Below are 13,928 nucleotides of genomic sequence, written 5' to 3' on the forward strand. Positions count from 1 at the left end.
GCAAGACCAAAAAGAAATAGTGTGGTTATGTGAACAGATGTATTGAACGAAAGGACTCAGGATATCCCTGAAATATAGAGCTTTCTGGTGCTTTTGCAGAAATAGGAAAAAGAAGTACCATGTAGATCAGCAATGGAGTAATTCAGCCAACATTCCTTCACACTGTAAAATACAATATGAATTGCAGATAAAGCAGTAAATTAAAAGGAGACACAGAATTTTACAGACTTTTGAGCAGGAATATGTTGTTGGCTAGAATAGCAGTTGTTATCATAAAAGGTATGCTGTCAAGAGTTAGCTGATAGTGACGGCCGGGTATGAAATACCAGAAACTGGACAACATGTTGGGAAGGTCGTATTTATGTATGGTAGGCTGTTCAGGAGAGCAGATCCGTGCATATCTATTCTAGATTTGCATATTTTCTCTTTTTGCTTTGTATAAGCAGCTAGGGTAGAAAGCTGTCTGAAGAGTGAGCTCTAAAGATTGTTTTAAAAAATGAAAAACGTCTTGTTTTTGAAAACCAAGTCTGTAGAGGATTGCAGGTATAGAGCTACACTTAATTTACACTAGCAATGTAGACTCAGTGATTTGTATTTTAATAGCCAAAAGGCATGTAAAAAGACCGGGCAAGACCAGACCTGATTTATTTTCTTTGCTTGGCAGTGGGTTATATTCTTGGCTTTGTCTGAGGAGTGCTGACATGTGTGGCATGCAAAGTTTACTCATAGCTATGCTAGGCGTTACATCACTCTAAAGGAACTCACTGCATTTGGGGGTTTTAAGGTGTTGTCTTCCCTTTATTGTCATATATTCAGAGAGGGGATTGTTCTGGGTTTTATTTTTGACCCCCTACAATTCTCAGTTGGAAAAGTGCCCTGGAAGAACATTTTTCCAGTTTGTGCCTGTGAACGGTATTATTATGAGGTTCCTTAGAAACTCTTGAATTAAATGCTTTGAAAGTAGTTATATTTTACACTGAAAGTTAGACAGAGAGTCTTAATTCACTATTAAATATTATTGTGTAGTTTTTGTTGAATAACATACATTAAGTATTTATCTAGTTATTTGTGTTTTTCTTTTGAAAGGTGCTATGGGCTCTCATCAGCCGCAAATTTCAGGGAAATGTGGAACACTTGGATACACACAGACACGTGGGAAGAGTGGTAGTGTGGACTCTGATTTACAATTCTTAGGATTAAATAACTGTCAGCAAGACAAAGGTATATGGATTCTAACTGTATCGTAAGTCAGTGCATGTTACTTTGGATATGTCTCTTTATTTCTATGCTGCCTTAAGAAATAAAAACAATTACTAAAATGTTGTTCAATCCCTACTCAGATGTATTTGTGCCTCCCTCCTGTGTAGTGCTTTTCATTTGTGGTTTTTAATCTGCAACCCACACCTTTGGTATCTGTCTGTACCAGCATGCTGTATAAAAAGTGGTACTGTAACAGAATATGAGCTTTTTTAAAAAAACTGATTTTTAGAGTTCTGTTGATGATGTAGGTCAGATCAGTCCAGCCTGCTTAACAGCAAGGGCCAGGTCTGAGCCTTGCCCCTCTGAGACCAGTTCACGTACCTCTTTTTGTCCCCTCCGAGGTGTGGAGGGCAGCCGAGGTGTCTGAGCAGGAACATGTGCAGGAGGAGGCACAGGCTGCTCCGTTCTGCGGGACACGACAGCCAGGTGGAAGTGACCTTGGTGTGCTGCAGAGACGCTGCGTTGGCACCTGTAAAGCTTTTAATTCTCATAGTGTTGCTTTAATTTGTGGTGGTCTCTGCACAGCTTTTACTAGACAGATGGCCAGGGCGCTGCCATGTCAGGTGGCTTTTGCTGCTAGCTTAAAAAGTGAGGCTAGGGATTTGATTGAGTGCACCTTAACCCTAGAGCTGGAGGCTGAGATAAATCAGGACCTGTAACATGTATAAACTTGGCTGTTCATCAGTAGTAACAATAATAAAAATGCCAGACGTACACTTAGTGGAGGAATAAGCTCACTGTCCTGAGGAATAGATGGTAATGATACCAAATCTGTGGACAGGGCTGCTTTGAGTGGTCCAGCTGTGTTGGATAAGGGATAGAGCTGACAGCCTTCTCAGAAGATATGTAGGAACTTTATTTACTCGGTTTACCTCTAGCCACTTACAGGCTCTAGATACTGTGTTTTTCTCATGCCTACAAGAAGAAAGGACAAATTTCCTCTTTGTTTTTTGCCTTTCTAACGACAAAGTCAATATTCTCTTCTCTTAGCCTCGGTCTTCAGAAGGCTGTCCAGGTACGTTGCCCACACTTGCTGATTTATTTCTCTGCAAATAGTTTTTGTGCCAGATATTACTGTTACTTGAGCCTTTCTCCGGTAGCACAACCCACACCTGATGTGGTTGTCTCAGTTTTCCTGCCCTGGGATACCTGGAGAGCACCGGGGTGCTGCAGCTTTGGAAAGCAGCAGGAGCAGAAGACAGAAGACCTTGGAGCAATCTGATTTCTAAGGGGATTTTTTATGCTATAACTAAAGGCACAATTGAATGGTTTTCTTTGGAGTGACACAGACCATTAATAGCTTCTCCTAGCCTGACTCAGACTGTCACTTTTTCTCACTCCTGGGCTGTGCTTTCCCATTCTCCCAGTTGTGCTGGTGGAACTGGTTGTGGGGCTGTTCTCAACAAGATTGCTAAGGTGGCCCAGGATACAGTGATCCTTCCAGAGGCTGTCAGGAACTTTGTTAAGTTTTTCTGTGTCCACTTTTTCACTTCCATGGCTAAAAGCTTGAGTGCATGCAGGGAACATGCGTCTGCTTTTCATGGGAAACAATTAAAACAGTCTAGTTCCAAATCATCACTTATCTTTCCATTTTTGACCTACTGGTTTCTTGGAAAAAATAATTTTTGGATTTTTTTTTTTTTAAGGGTGTAGAATTTTAAATATTTGTGCTTTATTTGCACTCTTGTATCACTGAGTTTTGAGAATGGTGTTTGCAAATTTCATGCTATGCAGGCTTGGAATACATAGCAGCAAGCAACAGAACCATGTTCAATCTACTTGCATCACTTGTTTTTTTAAATATAGTTCTTCAAAACATGACTCTGAAATAGCTTAGGCTTAAACTCATTTGATCAAATGCAGAAAAAGGAAATTGATATTTTGAGGGACAATGCAATTTGCAAAATGAAGTTAGCTGATTTGTCTGTGTCTGCTTGAGTAAAATGCTGACCTTCAGTTTTTGACTGTCTAGATGGTGTATTATTTCATTGTAAATTATTATTATAAGAGCTGTCAGAGGGGCTAATTACCACAAATACTATTCTCTTTTTCTTTGCTCAGTTTGTGCCAGCCTGAATTTTTCCAGCAAGACCCAGAGAAGTTTTTGCAATCAAGCAGGACATATGATGTCCTTCCAAGGTCCTAATGCAAGCCAGGGCACATTCATTCTGCCATCTTACCCTCTGTCATCGCCAAGGAACAGCCCAAAGCACATCTCCTCTCCAGCTGATTCTTCAAAGAAGTCACAAGATAATACCATGAACTTCTCAAACTCCTGGCCTCTTAAAAGCTTTGAAGGACTGCCTAAGCCTCATTCACAGAAGCAGCTTCTCAGACAAAAATCAGGAGATAATACAGGTAGGAGTGTTGTCAATATAATGAAAACAGATTTCAGGTTTGCATTTTGAGTGACTTTAAGCAGTGGTCAGAAAACCTACAGTGGTGGATAAATGGGGAATTATGCAATGCTCCAATTGCAATTAGAAACATGAGGGTTTTCTACCTGCGCTAGTCTAGTCACATCACTGGAGGCTTCTTTTAAAAAGTGAAGTCTTTGTGTTCTGTCATAAAGCATAATATGCTACAGCTCTGCTTTTGTTATCAGTAATGCATCAGGGAAAAGTTTTTCTTCAAACTAAAATAAAAACAAACCCCCAAATCTAGCACTTTTAGAGAAAGCCAATAGAGAAATACCTGTTACTTTTAATACTCTAATTAGTACATGTGCAAGAACAGTATTACTCATTGCGTTTTTCCTTTTGGCCTCTTTATTTGCATTTGGAAATGTACATATTGAATTCCCCACACTCAGAATAGCTCTTTAAAACCTGGGTACAAACAGCTACATCTCTACTGAGTAGAATCTGTGCCGATTTCATCCCAGTTTACACTGACAGCTAATGGCAGAGACTGCTGTTTATGGTCTGATTTCCTGACTTTGAAGACCTCATGTACACATTGGTTAACCTGAAATAGTTTTAAGTTTATTTAATTACAATTGCTTAAGCGATTTAGCTGATTTTTTTCAAATACTTACTAAAGGCAGTCTTATTTTAGGTTAAAAATAGCTTTACTCTCTGTTTAGCTTTAATTGATTCCTAATCACTCATGAGGCATACCTTCTGTGAGCAATACAACAGTTTCCACATAAAATTTTGCACTGATTTAAAGAAATCTGTTTTAAATTTCATCTTCGTTGAGACCCATATTTTTGTGCATATGTAGAAAATTTCTAAATTAATGCTTTGGAAGTCACCTGTCCTTGGAATGCATGTATCAGTATCTTGTAGATGTGTGTTCATCACTTGCTGATTTTCCAAATGTTGTCCATAGGCATTTTATTTTTTTCTGTTTCTTTGGAGTAACTTTATTGTTGTTACAGCAGCTTACAGGAGAGTTTGTTAGGGCACTAGTCTTTTTTTTTCATAATTAAGAAAGTTAATTACTTTTTAAAGGTACTAAGTGTATATTGGTATGCACATGCATGAAACTATTTTTTAAAAGGAGACACTAAAAGTAGAAGAGATTGGTAATCGAGCTTGAAAAGCAGGGAGATGGAAAAGGTAGAGTCAGGAGGTAATAGAAAATATCATGGAAAGAGGCAAGTCTGGTAATGATCCTAATGATTTTGTAAAATTGAATATTGAAAAATGTGTGTAAGTGCGTATTCAGGAACAGGGGTTTGGTGCATTTGGGACACTGATGTTGGAGAAGGAATATTGAAAGTTTTTCAAATTATGAATGGTTTAAAAATAAAGTTAGATAGAGAATCACTGTCTACTGTTGTTCATGTGAGAAACTTACTTTCATCTGTGTGTGTGTATATGTGTGTATATTTATACACATGAATACATGTATACATGCGTACCTGAAGGAGCTAAGGAAGGGATTTGGTGACATCAGGTTTTAAATAAAGGGGAGTATGTTTTTAATGCTCATTGTGGAGCTGACTGCTGCAGGCTGCTGAAGGCGCCAAAAGCAAGGATTTTTTGATAAAGGAAGTGAACTTGTGTACCAGGACGGTGGGTCAGCTTGGGTCAAACCTCTGACCAAGGAAGCGCCTAAATCCTGTCTGAATACTCTTTGGTGTTGGTTTCTTACCTTGCTAAGGAACAGGCCTTTCGTCTGACTCACTACAGCTGTTTTTATGTTCTTACCGGTTTTATTCAAATTTGCTCATACTGAGCCAGACAAAATGTCCTTGAAATGTATTTATAATTGTAAATAAAATTGTGTGCGTAAATGTGTTTTTTAACACTCACCTCAAGGTGAAAAGGAGTTTTCTGGTGTGATATAGAAATGAGACATGAAGTTTATTCTGGTGAGTGCTGTGTTCCTGCCACCCCTCCAAAGGACTGACGTCTGCTTGTGTCTTCTTCAGGGGAGAATTTGCAGGAGAAACACTCTCCTCTGCAGCTGAAACCCACCCTGGTGAGACCCCCAGCCTCCCGCCGGGGCCTGAATGGGACCAGACCTGTCCCCCCCATACCCCGTCTCGCTAGCCCACTGCCCGATAAGATTGAATTAAGCGTGACAAAGTGGAGAAACGAAGAGTGTGAGGATGTGTGGCCGAATGAAGTGGATAGGAAGCTTGCAGCTGATCTTTCAGAGCTAAATGTTGATGACGAGGAAGTGGATCAAGAAGAGGTTGGTTTAAGTATGACATAATGCACTTTTAACAGTTGATATACTTGTAAGCTTTTCTTTTTCTTAAACGAGAGCCAGAAAATAATGTTTCTGACTTAAATTTTATGGCAGTCATCACTACAGCAGGTTTTCAATGAGATACCATTGGGTGTCTGATAGAAGCTAAGTAAAGCAATAAATACCAATGTTGAAGCACACTTCCCGTGTTTGTTCCAGACATCTTAATTTCCCTAGTTTTTCTCAGAGCTCAAGTTGTAATGTTTTCAGTTATTGTAGTACCAAGGCAGAACTGCAGGCCTTTATACAGCTTCTGCTCTCATTATCTTGACTTCATTTTAAATTTCATGCCAGATTTAAGTAATAATCCTCTCTTTAGTTATAGCAGAGTGCCCGAAATAACAAATAACTTCCTTGATGAAGGTTCATTTGACTCACCCTGGGAGTTTCCCCAGCTTCCTCGGTCTGCTGAAGTGGGCTGTCCCTGATACCCTCACAGCATGTCCCAGCTCTCTCAGAATTCAGTCATTTTTTCATGGAGTAAAACGAGAAAAACTGATGTGAAGCTGGGTGAATGCGGTGTCACCTGCAGCTGATTGATATGACACAGACACGTTTGGCATTAGGCTCAGCAGGTCAGCATCCCTCCTGTATGTGGAAATCCACTAGTAGTAATTTGGGCCAATTATGTGTATTCGGTGGCCAGCGTTTTGAGTGTGCCACTCAACCTGTGACTTAGAAAATATTTGAAGTATTTAAAACCTTTAAAAATATATACCTTCTGTGACCCATGAGACTTGTCGAACAGACTTATTCTAGTGTTTCCCTTTACTGGTCCATGGAATACTTCACAGCCGGTGTAGCTGTATATCCTGCACGGCTGTTTCTCCATCGCATGGGTTGTCCAGTGACATCCCACTGTGTATGGGAGGCTGTGTGTACGCCGACCCCTGCCACTGTGCCCAGTACACGCCGAAGGATCCTGTCGCTCAGTCTGTTGCTCAAGTCTCTCTGATGTTTGAGAAACACCAAATAGCTGCACCAGTCTCGGATATAGAAAAATACTGCAGAGGCATGCTGGATTATTTCCAGGGGTCGTGGAGAGGTGGAACTGTATCCGCAGTATCCTCGTCAGTACAAATCGAAACCATTGCAACGTTGATTACATGAGAACCACAGGTATCATCTGTGATTGGATTTTGTAGGATCTTCCCCGCATGATCCCATGCAACACGTCCGTATTTCTGTCACAGTTTATAGAAATTGTTTGAATCTCAAATCCTGTCTTTAGTCCCTGTGGATCTGAGAGCAGCTGCAGTAGGACTTAATGGCTTTGCCTTACTGCCTTTATTTTCCATCCTCTAGTCACTACTGAAAGTAACTTGAGGTGATAAACAGACAGAGGAAGAATTTTTTTTACATCAGATGTATTCAGCAAAAAGAGGAGAGAATATGCAGTAGCATGAAGCTCTAGTCATTGTAGACTTTACTGCTTAGCTGAGTAGGAGCTCTGCTTACTAGGCGCAGTTTTCAGGATTCACTTCTGCATATTTTGTAGCTTTGTGCAGTTCTGTTGTGAAAAGCCTGAGGTCCCAATTGTGTGTACTAGCAGCCATCAAATGCTTCCTTTAGTCTATTAAAAAAGATAAGAGCAGCTGATGTATTTTTGCAGGAAGCTATTCTTGTGTTTTGCAAAATGAAGCTAGGAGTTACTGTGAATTTGCATTTACTTGCAGGATAATTATTCTTGTGAAGTAAAACAATGAAAGGGATCATTATGATACTGCAAAACCTATGTAAATGGTCAGTCACATTGGCCAAGAGACACGTGCACTGAACGCCTGTGAACTGAACTGAACACTCAGAAACATACTTTCTTTTCCTTAAAAAAGCTTTTTTTCTTACGCAGTGAGTAAAACCTGTGATTTTGTTTTCAATCCTGTTTAGATGCAAAATTCACTTCGATCTCTGCGAAACAGTGCAGCTAAGAAAAGAGCAAAGCTAAGCAGCAACATTTCAGATCTTGAAAGTCCCGATTCTGCTCTTAAACTTGATCTGTCTGCGGACTCCCCCTCCCACGCTTCCTCCCCGAGTGTGGGCTCCTACAGCGAAAGCGGAATTTACAGCCAGGAGTCTCTGACTTCACCTGTGTCCACAGTCCCCCAGAGAAGGAGAATAACGTGAGTGGAACTCTGCTTTGAAATTCTCACACACAGTCTGCTGTTAGTTTAATATTAAAGGGGATGAAATCTGTAATATATTTTTTTATACAAGATTGTTTTGCTAAATAGCTTGTTTTTTTATATGTGAATTATTTTCCTATCTAAAAATACATTGCTCTATACAATAGCTGCTTAATTATAGTCTTCTAGTTTGTGCTGGCTTTTAATTTGAAAGAGTTCCCTGGTGCAGCCATAGTAACACAGTGCAGTGAAGTACTGCGGGTGGTAGTAAATATTTCATTAAGACTTTAGCCTGCCATAGAAGGTATGTGAACCATAGCCTAAACAAATGAGTAAGAAGGAGAATGAGTTAAGAGGAAGGATAAGGCTTGCTTGTTATAGCCTGGAAATTGAAGAAGGGATGGCTTGGTTTTTTGTGATAAGTGGAGGACAACGTAGATGTTTCTTATTACTGCAAATCATGAACTGTTTCCATTTTATTACTGACAGACTATTGTTATTTAAAATGCCTTCACAGAGCTCTTCTAAAAAGAAATTCTGTGATGACGTGCTATTCTAATTGTAAAGAGAAATGACCCAGTTGGTTGTGAGCAGTATTAACTATTTTATTTTTTAATGAAATAAAAAAGTTTTTGAGGAATTTTGCAGATTTCGCAGTACGGAATCTCCTTTTCTGCTCTCTGAGCCCATGATAAAGCTGCTTGTAGCTCTGATCCAAAGACATCTTTTATTTTTGTGTGTACTAAATGCATCTTTATGTAACTGGCATACAAGTGTATAAACAGAATAGGAAGGAAGAGAGGAAATATACAAAAGAAAGGTTTTTGAGACAAAGGGAGGCTGAAATTATTCAGAAACAGAGGGTTTTCACAGTTGTGCAGTCTCAGAACTAATTTATATGTAGGTTATCTTCCCCATATGCATTACTCCTGAATCACGGTTTTAAAAATAATCTTTAAAATAACACATTCAAATGCTAGAATACCTAAAAAGTCATGATTATAAACTTCTGTGTATAGTGTTCTTCCAGACAAGGTTTTTACTAAGGACACGTTCTATACAACATGCCATTTCCATTATTGAGTGACACACAAGCTTAATGTTTTACAGGATTCACAGATACAGAAATTCTGAACTAGCAAGCAAGAGAGGGGACATTTGGCAGTAAGACTGAATTTGTAGAGGTGACAAAATGTATCCTAGAAGACATTGAAAGCCTTGGAATGTTCATAAAAATACCAGAGAGTTTAGTTCAGATGCTGGTTTGCGAGCACTGGAAATCAGCATTGTCTGTTCACAAAATCTATGTAGTTGGGAAACAAGAAATTTCTTTTTATTTACTTCTAGAAGAATCAGTTTCTCTACTGATAAACCACCACAGAAATGGGAGCTTGATACTGGTATTAGTGAAGTTTCTGAAGCATGGGCTTTCCTCAGGATCTTAAAAGCAAGTCTTCTAGTTGTGTGTATTTCAGTCCTAGCAGAAAGTGGAATAGCTGCTGTTTCCCTGTAACTATTATGTACCTAGGCACAGTATTTAACAGCACAGGGCTCTGGGTTCAATCATCTTTAATATTCAAATCATCATTTTAAAAAAGAAGTATCAAGATTGTCTTGTAGATAACAGCATTTTCCTGGTGAATGTCTGTGTGATAGACACTGAACTGAAAACAGCTCATTTCTGGAAGTGAAAGGTTAGTGGATTTGGTCACTCTCATTTGCCATTCTTTGCCAGATTGGAACCAGCATCATCAGTCCCTAGGCCAGATGATTCCTTAGCTTTTTGACTGTATGCTAAATTTAGTCCTAGTGTAAAATTTACTCTTAAGGGTCATCTTTATGATGTTCCTCATAATGGACCTGGTCATCAAATAATTTCTACTGAATTCATTTTCTTTTTCTACTCAGTGTGAACATTTGTGGAAGTACACTGGAAATATTTGTACACCAAGTACGTTGGGGAGGAGAAACTGAAATCTGTTGTTGTCTTTGCTGCAAAGTGTTATTTAGCTCTGACTAGTGTGTAGAATTGTACTTATAAAAATTTGTTTTATATTTTAAAACAGGTCAGACACCTTTCCACTACTTGGCAGCAAATTGCAGCCTGCAAGAATATCTTCAGCAAGAAACAGAGACCCACATGTTGCAGAACATAATTCCAGCACAGGTATTTTGCTGTTGACGTGGTTTAACCCCAGCCAGCAACTAAGCACCATGCAGCTGCTCTATCACTCCCCTCCTCAACTGGATAGGGGAGAGAAAATACAACAAAAGGCTTGTGGGTCGAGATAAGGACAGGGAGAGATCGCTCAACCAATTAACGTCACAGGCAAAACAAACTTGACTTGGGGAAAATTAATTTAATTTATTGCCAGTTAAACCAGAGTAGGATAATGAGAAATAAAACCAAATCTTAAAACACCTTCCCCCCACCCCTCCCTTCTCCCTGGGCACAGCTTCACTCACGGATTCTCTACCTAGCCCCCCTCAGCAGCACGGGGGGACAGGGAATGGGGGTTGCAGTCAGTTCATCACATGTTGTCTCTGCTGCTCCTTCCTCCTCAGGGGAGGACTCCTCACTCTTCCCCTGCTCCAGTGTGGGGTCCCTCACACGGGAGACAGTCCTTCATGAACTTCTCCAGGTCCCTTCCGTGGGCTGCAGTCCTTCAGGCACAGACTGCTCCAGCGTGGGGCCCTCGTGGGGTCACAAGTCCTGCCAGCAAACCTGCTCCAGTGTGGGCTCCTCTTTCCACAGATCCGCAGGTCCTGCCAGGAGCCTGCTCCAGTGCGGGGTTCCCACAGGGTCACAGCCTCCTTTGGCCATCCCCCTGCTCCAGCGTGGGGTCCTCCCTGGGCTGCAGGTGGAGATCTGCTCCACCGTGGACCTCCCTGGGCTGCAGGGGGACAGCCTGCCTCACTGTGGTCTTCCCCACGGGCTGCAGGGGAATCTCTGCTCCAGTGCCTGGAGCATCTCCTCCCCTCCTTCTGCACTGACCTGGGGGTCTGCAGGGCTGTTTCTGTTACATGTTCTCGCTCCACTCTCCGCTGCTGTTGTTGCATGGCAGTATTTTTCCCCTTCTTAAATACATTCTCCTAGAGGCGCTACCACCGTCGCTGATGGGCTCGGCCTTGGCTGGCGGCAGGTCCGTCTCGGAGCCGGCTGGCATTGGCTCTGTCACACATGGGGGAAGCTTCCAGCAGCTTCTCACAGAAACCACCCTGTAACCCCCTGCTACCAAAACCTTGCTGTGCAGGCTCAATACAGCTGTGCTCTTCAATATATACCTTGCTTCATTGATGCAACAGAATGGTCACTTGATGTGTCTTTCTTGTTCAATGAGTTCAAGTCCCTTCAGCACTTAAAAAAAGGTAATTGCTAGACGCTGTTTGGTCAAATTGAGATTATACTGCGGTACTGCAGGTGAGAAGGAACTCCAGGGTTTCTGCCTTTCTCTATCAGGATAAAATGTGTTAATGCAAATGCCACCTGTGAGTATATGCACTTCAAAATTCATTGCAGTATTGTTTGAAGATTCATTGGACACCAGCTGGATAAGAGTAGGAAGGGTCAAAATGTTGCAAGCAGTTAATTTCCTCATAGGAAATGGAAGTTGAGTGATGCTGTTCTGTTTTACGCTTACAATGAAGTACAGGTAACTGCAGATTTCTGTAATGGGCAGAAACCAATGGTTTATGATTATTTATGTTTAATCAATTTTGATTCAGCTGGATGGTGGAAAGGTACTGAGGGAGCTGTGTCCACAAAGTTCTTTTCTGACCTCTTCCCAAAGACTGCTCTGTTGCACCCTGTTGCAGCCTAAGGAGCAACATATATATTTTTTCTAAAAAGTTTGCAAAACTTAGTTCAGTTGAGATTGGAGGGCATCTTACAGACCTGAGTTTGCAAAGCCATCACATTCAAAAACCAGTAATTGCTACTGAGACTTATGATCTTTTTTCAGAAATTGAAGCTATTGCTCCTCATTTCAGCTGAGGCCACTTTTCTCAGAATAAATTAGCAAATAGGTTTTTCAAGTAACAGCATAAGTCAGAAAGCAAATACTGCACGTACATAGTAATACATGTTGTGGTTAATGATTTTGCATTCATTATATGAAAAGACCTTCTGCAAGAAGTTGACCTTCAGTGTAAAATAATGAGCAGCACATTTATTTTGCTTATTGAGCCAGTTAATCAACCAGGATGCACAGCACTGGACCTCCTGTGAAGAGCTGACAGCCTACTACCGATAAGGTCATTGTAATACATGTACAGCTAACTGGTAAAGAAAAGTCCATCACTCCCACTACTGACTGGGCTTGGCCCATCACACAAGTCAAATCTCAAAAAGCTGTGAATTTTTACACTGGAACTTGGAGAACTTGTAAAAATCAGTTTGGTATTTAACTGGTATCATCAGATGAAAGTTTTTTTTTAACACTGAACGTAAATCCCCCTTGCTGTAACTTGTGTCATTACACTTTTATTTTATTTTGAAGGATGGAAGATTTTCTTCTTCCAAGCAGCTATCTTTTTTTGTATTTTTCTTTCCCTCTTTCATTTTCTGTCCTTTAGACTAACTCCTATTTTTTCTAGCTTTCCTTCATAGGTCAGACTTTATGGACTTTTTAACTGCTGTCATCTAGGCTGTTTTCAACAGATCTACATGCAGTACCCATACAATGCCCTTTGTGCACTTTGAGCTGAAAGCATAGTTATGGTTGCATTGTTGTAAAACATGCAAAATCAGTCCTGTCCTACCTGAGTCTTGTTCTTCTTGGATCATTCTTCTACTTTATCATGAGCTGCTTGAATTCAGATCCTGTCCTCAAGCATGCATATATGCTTCCCATTTGCTGACCTTTATTTGAATGCAGCATGCTGCCTCATTATACAGCTGTTTGGGCAAAATATTGGATAGTACCGGGTCCTCAACAGACTGCAGCAGAATGCTGCTTGATGCATCCCTCCATTTGGAGAATGAAGCTTTTGGTAACTACTCTGTGTACGTATGGGATGATATATGGCATCTCTCACTTCTTTCCTGCCCACAAGGTCTGTTGCTGTGTTATAAAAGGAGACCAGATTTCTCCGATCATACTGTTTTCTGGTGGGTGCTTCCAAATACATTAGTTTCCCTGGTACAGTCCTGGGAACTGTATTACCCAGCATATGGGTCAGTTGTACTCTGGCTCCTTCTTCAGCTTTTTTCTTTTTTTTTAAAGAGTTAAACACTTTTACTCTTTTCTGTTCTGGAAAATTAGTTGTCCCTTACCTATCATTAACTTGCTAATTGAGGTCAGATTGCTTCAGCTGTTTCTCTAAGATGAATTTTGTCAGCTTCTTTTAGCTTTGTAATAATAGAGTGGCAACTTTCAGATGTTTCTTACTTCCCAAATTCTTTCTGTAACATGTAAGTTTGTGCAGCTTTTAATAGTTGACACCTTGAAAACGTGTCTGCCTGCTGTCAGGCCTGTAGCTCAACTTTTGCCGGGGTCCTGACAGTTTCAGAGGCCAGAGGGTGCTGTTGTACCAAATACAGCAATTAATGGATCAGTCCTGATGTGTGAGGTCTTAATGTTGATTTATGAAATGCTATAACTACTAGGCTTCACTGGGATAGTGCAGAAATTCATGGTCAAGGAGTTCTTGGACTTTCAGGGGATCTGGCCGTATAGTAATTTTCCAGAGCATCTCACACCAGCCCGGATCAGGGCACTGTCCGTAGTGTTCCTTGCTGGGAGAGACTCACCATCTCAAGTATATCCCTCAGCAAAACCCTCCCTTCAGTTTTCGTCCCCTAGCAGAACAAAACACCCTGCTCTGATCCAAGTTCTCAGC

General features: G+C 40.7%; 1 protein-coding gene across 2 annotated transcripts in view; it reads left to right on the plus strand.

The window, feature by feature from the left end:
• Window positions 1-13,928, plus strand: part of TOGARAM1 (TOG array regulator of axonemal microtubules 1) — a 45,751-nt gene that overhangs the window by 12,842 nt on the left and 18,981 nt on the right. For both annotated transcript variants that reach the window (XM_075029413.1, XM_075029414.1), the window contains exons 3-7: window positions 1,087-1,221; window positions 3,322-3,618; window positions 5,642-5,907; window positions 7,852-8,084; window positions 10,154-10,254. In XM_075029413.1, the coding sequence (XP_074885514.1) occupies window positions 1,087-1,221; window positions 3,322-3,618; window positions 5,642-5,907; window positions 7,852-8,084; window positions 10,154-10,254 (1,032 nt within the window). The remainder of the gene's footprint in view (window positions 1-1,086; window positions 1,222-3,321; window positions 3,619-5,641; window positions 5,908-7,851; window positions 8,085-10,153; window positions 10,255-13,928) is intronic.

Source organism: Buteo buteo, chromosome 6 (genome assembly GCF_964188355.1).
Source record: "Buteo buteo chromosome 6, bButBut1.hap1.1, whole genome shotgun sequence".
In the NCBI taxonomy this organism is placed as follows: Eukaryota; Metazoa; Chordata; class Aves; order Accipitriformes; family Accipitridae; genus Buteo; species Buteo buteo.